Source organism: Somniosus microcephalus, chromosome 1, assembly GCF_052327205.1.
Source record: "Somniosus microcephalus isolate GS21.2 chromosome 1, FLI_Smic_1.0, whole genome shotgun sequence".
Taxonomy (NCBI): Eukaryota; Metazoa; Chordata; class Chondrichthyes; order Squaliformes; family Somniosidae; genus Somniosus; species Somniosus microcephalus.
In genome coordinates this window covers 439,236,319-439,246,228 of record NC_140987.1, presented here as the reverse complement: position 1 = coordinate 439,246,228, position 9,910 = coordinate 439,236,319, and the positions used below count along the sequence as shown (strand labels likewise).

The 9,910-nt window shown below is 40.7% G+C and overlaps 1 protein-coding gene across 3 annotated transcripts in view; it reads right to left on the bottom strand.

Moving 5' to 3' along the window:
* Nucleotides 1–3,080: 3,080 nt before the first annotated feature.
* Nucleotides 3,081–9,910, bottom strand: part of mtm1 (myotubularin 1) — a 151,218-nt gene continuing 144,388 nt past the window's right edge. For all 3 annotated transcript variants that reach the window (XM_086001477.1, XM_086001471.1, XM_086001461.1), the window contains one exon: nucleotides 3,081–7,783. In XM_086001477.1, coding sequence (XP_085857603.1) covers nucleotides 7,610–7,783 — 174 coding nt within the window. In that variant the 3' untranslated portion in view covers nucleotides 3,081–7,609. The remainder of the gene's footprint in view (nucleotides 7,784–9,910) is intronic.

Below are 9,910 nucleotides of genomic sequence, written 5' to 3'. Positions count from 1 at the left end.
CGGGACGGCCCGACCCGCACCGGTATACAGGGTGGAGAACATTGGAATCATTCAAGGGGGTGCACACATTCATTTTGCAGTGGTCCCGCCCTATGTCATAAAGTGGGAGCACGCTATGATGGGTACTGACCTCTTGGGGTGCCGTAGCCGGGGAGCACACATCATCCTGTGTCCCCAGCACTTGAACGCCTATTCGAAACCACAATGAGGGTTCAGAGCTGCTGACGCAAAACCTATAAATTGTACCATGGAAGCCATGGCACAAGGCCATGTTCCCCCACAGGTAGCATATATAGGTGGGACATATTGAGTCACCACAGGAGCGTCTCACTGCCAGCACAGACAGCACAGCTGGTGCGCGGTGAGTGACAGCAGCTTCTGCTTCAAACCCGAGGCAGAAGTTCAAGTGGCACTGATACGAATTGTCCCCATTCCTGAACCATCCACTGTTCACCTCACTGTGGAGGAAAATTTTACCCACCTCCAGAAATATGTCGCCCACTTCGGTTACCCGATTCCCTCTCTCCCAGAGCACCTTACCAAATTATTAAAAGCCGTTCTAGTATCACAAAAGCACTTCTACACTTTGGAACAGAAGACTGTACAGATAGGCGCCGACATTTTAGATATTACGACCCCGCCCTGGTGGGTCGTTTTTGAGAGTATAGAGGTCCCCTCCTGGATTCGAATGGCGTCCCACATCTTAGTAGTCTGTCAGCTAGGGATCGTCCTCTACCTGGTTTGTGTCCAGTGTAGAAGGGTCCCGGGGTAGAATTTAAAGCAAGGGTTGTGGAAGGATCAGTATGCCCGGGTGGAAGAAACACCCGTGTGAGCTTTGTGTCATATCACTGCCGAGTGATGGCAGATCTGTTTGTTATTTTTAATAAAGCTCGTTCCTTCCGTTCGTTATTTTTAATAAATATGTTTTGACCTGATGTTGATTTTTATTAAAGGTTGTGTGTTGTAATAAAGTTTTATGATGTCCGAAGTAGTGCAGGGGTGTTGGACCCCCTCCGTGCTTGGACTATTGTAACAGACAGTAATTGTTTCTATTGATAGATGCCTGTCGTGCACTGCGGTTTTCTCTAAGTAAGGGGAATGTATGTGTCGAGGGATCGTGGATAGATAAATATAGGGGAAGGTTGTTTGTGCGGGGTCAGAAATTTGCTCACCTTGATTGGACACTTCAAGCAAGTTTCAGTATCCATGGGGGGACTGGAAGGATTCGCAAATTTCATGTCTCCCCCGAAGATTTACTTTTGGTTTAGTAAAGAAACCCTGGTTGGACTGAATTTAAAATCCAGGGCTCAACAAGATGGCTGCGGTCAGCCTCATGACCAAGGTCTGTAAGTTTCAGTTTGGACTCACAAACTTGGATTCCGATGACTATGAGAAGGAACTTTCCAGAAACTCGAACGCAGACCGACCTTCTGCATTTATGCATGAGAAGCAAACCCAGTGGCATTCGGGCCTCTGATTAAACACTATCAAGGTTGTTTACACAAACAAGCAAGAGCAGGCAAGGCATATTCGATATGTAATGGGACAAGCTTAGCTTCATTTCAGACCTTCGTTAGAGAACATCGACACTGTTTATAAACGATCAACGGGACATTCAGACTGGAATGGCTCCATCACGAAACCAGTTGGACAAAGGGGAACACTGATGAGACGTTTAAAACCGATTAACCGGCCATCCAGGTCAATGGGCCCAGATCGGTACCCTTTGTATGAGTTTTAACACGTCCAGATCAGACAAAGAAATGAGCTGATCTGGCGGGAGATAAGGGCTACCGGGAAGGGTATAACTAGTCCCTCGGGAAGCCATCTCTCTCTCTCTCCCGCCTAGCCTCCGGTGCCCTGCCGTACCATCAACCCAGCGAGAGGATCGTCGACGAAGAGCCCGTCCAGGGAAGTAGAATACCCGCAGTTACGTTTAAATTATTGGGGTATCTCTGCTTTGGGCGGTGAAAACTTAAGACATCGGCAGGCAACAGGGCACGGAGCAGGCGTTTCAACATCCTAGACTGGTGAGCATCAATTTTCTGGCCCATCACAAGACAATTTAGATAGGTGTAAATGTTGGGAGTTAAGGGGAATTGCTAAAGTGTCATTTTAGTCATTTTTCCTAGATGTGTCCGTTTCTCCTCCCCGTTAAGTGTAATTGTGCTACATCCATAGTGATTTTCTCTGTATAGTAATTGTTTCTCTATTTTAATAAACATTGGTTTTCTTTGCACCGAACCACTGGTCTCGTTTGTCTATATCGCTACTTGCAAATAAGTCCGGTGGTCAGAACCAAAGGGGAAGCAATTCGAACCACACGGGGCTGGAGCAGCTCAGATACGACTGTCTGGCCAGACACAAACCCCAAACCAAAACCCCCTACAGAAATGGCGACCGCAGCTGGAACCAAAACCCCCTACAGTATTGTACCATGTGATGCACAATGTATTATTCAACTGCCAAGACAGAGCTGTGTCACTTAAAGGGCACAAAGTCCAACTTAAGGAAAGAAGCTCAAATCAATCAGTTTATTACTTCGTCAGGAACTTTGCAGATTGTAAATTTCAAGCTCTGTATCAATGATTGAGTTTATTTTCAGTGAAGAAAAGCATTGTTTTGCATCTGGCGTGCAGTGGACATACACTAAACTCTTTATTTATGTCTATATACACTCATGCGCATGCAAAGCTCCCATAGCATTGCTCACAGGAATTTAGGCCAGAAACATTATACCACGTAAAACACAATGTGTAGATGTGTTCCTCTTTAGTGAATTAATTCAACGGTTGAAGATTGTAACCATGCCTTCATTCGTGGGTAGGTCAATTAAGAAGCTGCAGACAATGTCGCTCTGGTATATTCTGTGCCTGAAGAGTTTGTCAGTGCATTGTAAATGTCTGCCTTTGTTTCTTTATAATACGCTAAAAGGTACAATGCAAAAATTTGCATTAGGTACTTTGTGATATTTGAAGTGTGATGGGCAGGAGTTACACACAAAGTTTTTTTAAAACATGGATGAGATAGAAATTAGTGTTTAATATGTTGGTGGAAGTATTAGAACATCTGAAGAGATATTTTACATTATGTAATTTTTTTATTTCACAATAGCCAGACAGTAGCATTATATTTGACTGTACAAGGCAAACATACAACATAGATCAGTTTTATATACTGTTTAATTATAAACATCAATTTGTCAAAGCAATACAAGGCATGTGAAAAGTTGAGTCTTCCATTACTATGGTCTAGGAACCATTATCCATGTTCCATTATTTATCTTTACTTACTGTATTATCAACATTTCTTTCTTTATAATCAGTAATTTTGCCGCCACCCCCCCCCACCCCAAAATACACGCAGCTTTCAAAAACTGCAGATGTGGAAAAAAACCAGAATGCTAGTTTAAAGGCAAACATCCTGAGCATAATTAAATAGAATCAAAAAACATATGGACAAGATACAAAGGCTACACATTAGCGAGGGTGAAATTCTTGCATGGATAACTTTTTACGAAAAAGTCAATGAGAGTATATTCCAGCTTAAAACATAAAACTCCTCATTTTCACTAAAGTTCATGAATACAGGAATTTCACCCCTTTGCAGGTTGTTTCTGGTCCACTCTGTAGTGGTAAAGCATTATTGTCAAGTAAATCTAAATAGGACACAAAAAGGACACCGACTTAGAGAAACAAAATGAAGACTACATTTAGACCAAACTAGGCTTAAATCACAAGTGTAAAGTCTGAGATTTTTAAAACCATGTAATAATAAATACATGCAAGTGCTGTAATTTACTTATTGTATCATAATTGGTGATCACTTTAATTTGCAGTCATGAAACTGTTTCTAATGACCATTAAAAATGATTCTTGTTAAATTCCAAAACTTTCCATGAAATGAAGTGTGCAGTTGTGATAAAACAGAACACTCAATAGAGATCAACAATGGGTTATAACCACACTCACAAGCAGGACCTCTAATTCAATTGCTGAACCTGCTGCCCCAATAATGTACTGTATCTCATCAATCCCCGAGTACCCTTTAGGAGTATAATTTACTTACTTATATTTGCAGTTACAAAAGCCCATTTTTTATCAGAAACCCGTTTCAAGGGAAAATGTTTGAGGGCAGCAACATTAAACAAAATTAACACATAGTCAGTAGTCGCAGTGCAATATGTGCAGCATACCAGAACGTTTCAGTCCAAATTCTTCACTGCTTGTGGTCATTTTACAACAGGCTAGTATTCAGACCATCAACAAGCTGGAGAAAGATCTGAATACTAAAGGCCAAGAAATCCGACAGCTACGCTTTTTGGCCACAATATATAATTTGTAACTATCAGTAGATTCTGCGAGCATCAGCATTAATTAAACAGTTTGATTTGTCACCATGGAAATTAATTTTATCTTACTTCAATTACGAATGCTTCATAGCCCACAGAATAAAGGCCTTTGGCTCCTACAGTTTGCTACTTAAATGGGGGAAAAAATGTTGCAAGATATAGATCAGCCAACAAAGTAAAATGGTTCAGCCAGTCTGTATTTCCCTGTTATTTAGTAATATTCTTGAAGAATATTGCAAAAATGGAATGCTTAACAATCCACAACTTATTAATCACATAAAGACAAAGAGTAGGATTTGCAAACATTATTACTAAATATCTAAAACCAATTACAGTTTCTAAGCCTTGAATTCAATTTTTTATGTTGAAGCATTTTTAAACTGAGGTAATGATTGACAGCAGGCCTAACAAAACCAAAAATGGAAGAAAATGTGCCACCCCCACGAATAATCACGTGCAACAGAAAATTCAGGGAACAACTGGACTTTACAGCCAGATGGAGGACAATGCCAAGGATTTGAACGGACCGAGCTCTTCATATATGCTTGTCATCTACATCAGTTTCTGAGCATACACAACTCTAACAGGGACAAATGTTTGATCTGCTGGTTAAATCTGACTTACAGCGATGATTTAATGCAAAGGTTTCAGCACTGGCAAATCTCTCATTCGATTTCAGGTTCAGATTACAATATCGGGCATATTCACATTCAGGACACAATAGACTAAAACAACTGTAATGATCCGCTTATGGCCCACAGTTATTAGCCAAATCCAATTAAAGTTTAACGGCCACAGAGCAGGCTTATGTATAACCAAGTTTAAAAAGTAGAGTAGAAACTCCACAAATTCAAGCATATGTAAATTTTCCCCAAGGCCAAACACGATTTCTCTGCTGGTTTCCCTGGTGCAACGGAATAAGGTGTAAATGGCAGAAGCTAGGAAGCAGCTAGATTCAATTCAGACCGCAGGAATTTGAAGCAAACTCGCTTCAGAAATATGAACAAAGTAATGTACCACCTTTGAAGAATTGATCTAAATTTGCTCAATTTGTGACAAATTTGAATTTGTTACATCCTATTGTGTTATGTCCTCAGGATCTCCCAAAGCACTTCAGAGCCAATTAATTACTTTCTAAAGTACAATTACTGTTGTTATGCAGGTAAAGCGTTGCGTTTCACAAGGTGCCACAAACAGCAAAGGGATGAATGACCAAATATTGTTGTTTTATTGGTGGCGGTTGAGGAGGAATGTTGGCCAAGACACCTGCTCTTAGGATATAGTGCCAAGGGACCTTTTATGTCTACCCGCGCTGGCAGACGAGGCCTTGGTTTAATGTCTCTTCCGAAAACTTTCAACAATGTAGCACTCCCTCAGTACTGAACTGAACTGTCAGCCTACAGCATGTTGTCAAGTCCATAATAGGTCTTGAATCCACACCCTTCTTAATCAGGGGAGTGCTGCCAATTAAGCTAAATTCTCATTATCTCCTTAACTCTCCCTAAAAATAAATGAATCGAGGTGAATATTTTTGTTCTAAAGATACATTCAAAGAAAAATAACTTCAATACAAATGGCCCTTGCAGAATAAGTATGGAATTCCTAAACTAATATTTGTATCAAATTTGGCAGATATAAATTGATGTAAAAAAAACTGATGGCCAAAAGTGTAAACAAGTTTATGTGCATTACTGAAAGCTTTACTACACATCTGTAACACGAGAGGATCGGGAACTAAAGTCTACAAATTACTGTTAGTATTATTAATGGTGGAATATTTAACATTCTCATGTGTCATTTCCTTGTCCACTATTTCAATGCAGGTATTAACCTGGTGATTTTAAATGGATTAAAACTGGTAAAATTAACAGTGCCAACAGTAATTTTCAGGCTTATGAAGGTCAGTGTTTGAGCCCTACTGTGTTATTTTCAGATCCATCGTTGCAAGGATGCAAAATAATTAAAGCAAAGGGTAAATGGCTGCTAAAATGCTTCAGTTAGCCATACATTTCCAAAATCAGTCATTATTCTTACTGGCCCATAAAAACAAAACATTTGTACAAAATCCTAAACGTAATTTCACTTGTCAGCTTTAAAGGGATGAACAATAAAATAATCAGCATTTTCAAGAAATAATTGACCAGAATTAAATTAACATTTAATTCCAATTTTGTTTAAATTATGCATAACATTTTTAGCTCATGGCAAACAGTGGGGAAATACTTCGGCTATTTACGAAAGCTGATAAATTGCAGCTGGACAGCCCCACTAGGAACGCAGGTGTTCCTCGAGCATCGGGTTTATCGCATATGCTCTATGCATAGGCTGACCCTTCTGTTCAGGGAAAGATTATACTTGCAAAACGTCAGAGAACTCGGACTAAAATATTCATAGAAATAAACTGATCGCATTTTATTCAAGTCCTGATTTTGATACTGAAAAAGATGACAACACAAAGTGGAGTGGGGGGGGGGGGGGGGGGGAAATGACCATCTACAGTCACAGAAAAAATACACCGGGGGGGGGGGGGGGGGGGGGAAGAAATCGATCTTGTAGCGCATAATGGTCAACTCCAAATCAGCGGTCCGTGACTCAGGCAGAGTGTAAAACGGGCTGCCGATTCGCTATGGCTCGTTTTGTGCTACCACCCAAGATCAATTTCATCCCCATTTTGTGTTCAAAAATTTTTCTAGCCTGATGTCTGATTTGTTTGACACTGGCCCTGTAGCTCCATTAAGAGTACAGTACTCTCTCGTTGACCTCGGCAACACCATTAAAGCAGGAAGCTGTATGTGATCAGTAATATGCAGTGCAAGCCACATAAGTTATCTGTGTAACATATTGAATCAGGATTTCCTGGTCAGTTCTGCAGTAATCCATAGAGGCTTGATAGCTGTCCTCCAGACCCTCACTACTCATATGGATTTGAGATGAGTAATTCCACAGTTTTCTTTATTCAGTGATTGAGAAAGTCAGCATTACTACTGACTCAAACAGAAATAGGAGGACATTAACCCTACATAAATGGCAGCCTGCTACCATTTAAACTAAGGCACAAACATCATTTAGAATAATGTCATTTATCAAAATATTTTTAATTCACTTTTTGTATAAAGAGGCATTATAGTATTAACATGCAAATAAATCAACACCCCTATCCAGCATTCTTTTTAGCATGCTGCAGTATAACGTATATAAATTCTTTAGAGTCTCTAAAGTAATCAGTACTAGATGTATTCGGAATTCTGTGCGTACATCTCAAAGTGTTGTCTGCGAGTGTGGTGATACTGGCACCGGAGAAGGTGAAGCTGATGAACTGGAAACATGGGGAAGCAATCCCGAAGAGTCTGAAATCTGCAGTTCCTCTAGTTTCTTCAGTAACTGCTCTCGTACAACCAACAACTCTTTGTAACGCTGTTGAACTGGGTCCTGCTGCTCAGAGAGGGGACAGGAAAGACCGTTACCTAACGATTTAACATTTTACTTTAACGTGAAAAAAAATTGTAGAGTTCCATAATAAGCGGGAATTTATTCCTCCAGGCGATTAGCATCTCCGGCGAATGTTAAAACAGTTTTCTCTCATTGGGGTTCAGCTTCACAATTGCCTGTCCCATCATGTTCACAAGCAACTGATGGACCATCTAAACATGGCACAAGTTACACACCAAAGTTCAATCATTACTTGCATCTTTTTAGGGAAATTGTGTGAATTTCTGTTCTGTTTCTGGGTACAATTACATTACCTTAGTGTAAATTACAATGCAGAGTTAGAATGTGAAACCAAAAAACATTTCAATTCACTAGTGGGGACTTCTTGTTTCTATGTATCAATGTTCACAAGCAAGCTTGCTCATAGTGGCAAACTTAAAAAAAAAATGAACAGCTCATTCAGACTTTTGCTGCATAATGATTTTCATACTCAAGAGTAGGAGAATAGATTAGCGGCTAACATAAAAGCGAACCCAAGGTCTTTTATAAACATAATATATAGTAAACGGGTAGTCAAAGAAAGGGAGGGGCCGATTAGGGACCAAAAAGTATATATTCTAATGGAGGCAGAGGGCATGGCTGAGGTACTAAATGAGCACTTTGCATCGGTCTTCATCACAGAAGAGGATGCTGCCAATGTAGTATTAGAGGAGGAGGCAGTAGTGATATTGGATGTGATATAAATAGATAAAGAGGCGGTACTTAAAAGGTTGGCAGTACTCAAAGCAGAAGAGTCACCCGGTCCGGATGGGATGAATTCTAGGTTACGGAGGGAAGTAAGGGTGGAAATTGCGGAGGCTCTGGCCACAATCTTCCAATCCTCTTTAGATACGGGGGTGGTGCCAGAGGACTGGAGGATTGCAAATGTTTACATCCGTTCAAAACAGGGGAGGGGGATAAACCCGGCAACTAGAGGCCAGTCAGCCCAACGACGGTGGTGGGGAAACTTTTAGAGACAATAATCCGGGACAAAATTAATTGGCACTTGGAAAAATATGGGCTGATTAACAAATTCATGTTGAAGTTCATATAAGGCAAATCATGTTTGACTAACTTGATTCAGTTCTTGGATGAAGTAACGGAGAGGGTTGATGAAGGTAGTGCGGTTGCTGTTGTGTATATGGACTTTCAAAAGGCATTTGACAGAGTACCACATAATAGACTTGTAAGCACAATTGAAGTGCATGGGATTAAAGGGACAGTGGCTGTGTGGATACAAAGTTGGCTAAGGGACTGAAAGGAGAGACCGGCAGTGAACGGCTGTTTTTCAGACTGGAGGGAAGTATACAGTAGTGTTACCATGGGGACAGTATTAGGACCACTGCTCTTTTTGATACATATTAATGACCTGGACTTGGGTATACAGGGCATCATTTCAAAGTCTGTAGATGACACGAAACTCGGGAATGTAGTAAACAACAAGGAGAATAGTAACAGTCCTCAGGACGACATAGACAGGCAGGTGAAATGGGCAGAAACATGGCAGATGAAATTTAACGCAGAGAAGTGTGAAGTGATACATTTTGGGAGGAAGAATGAGAAGAGGCAATATAAACTAAATAGTACAATTTTAGAGGGTGCAAGAACAGGGCGACCTGGGGGGTGTATGTACACAAATCTCTGAAGGTGGCAGAACAAGTTGAGAAGGCTGTTAAAAAAAGCATATGGGATCCTTGGGTTTATTAATAGAGGAATAGAGTACAAAAGCAAGGAAGTTATGCTAAATCTTTTATAAAACACTGGTTAGTCCTCAGCTGGAGTATTGTGTTCAATTCTGGGCACCACACTTTAGGAAGGATGTCAAGGCCTTAGAGAGGGTGCAGAAGAGATTTATTAGAAAGGTACCAGGGATGAGGGACTTCAGTGATGTGGAGAAGCGAAGGTTGTTCTCCTAGAGCAGAGAAGGTAAAGAGGAGATTTGATAGAGGTGTTCAAAATCATGAAAATCATTGATAGAGAAAATAGGGAGAAACTGTTTCCAGTGGCAGAAGGGTCAGTAACCAGAGGACACAGTTCCTGGTTCTGTTCCTGGGACTAGGGTCACTGGCAAGGCTTGGAAGCTAAGCAGAG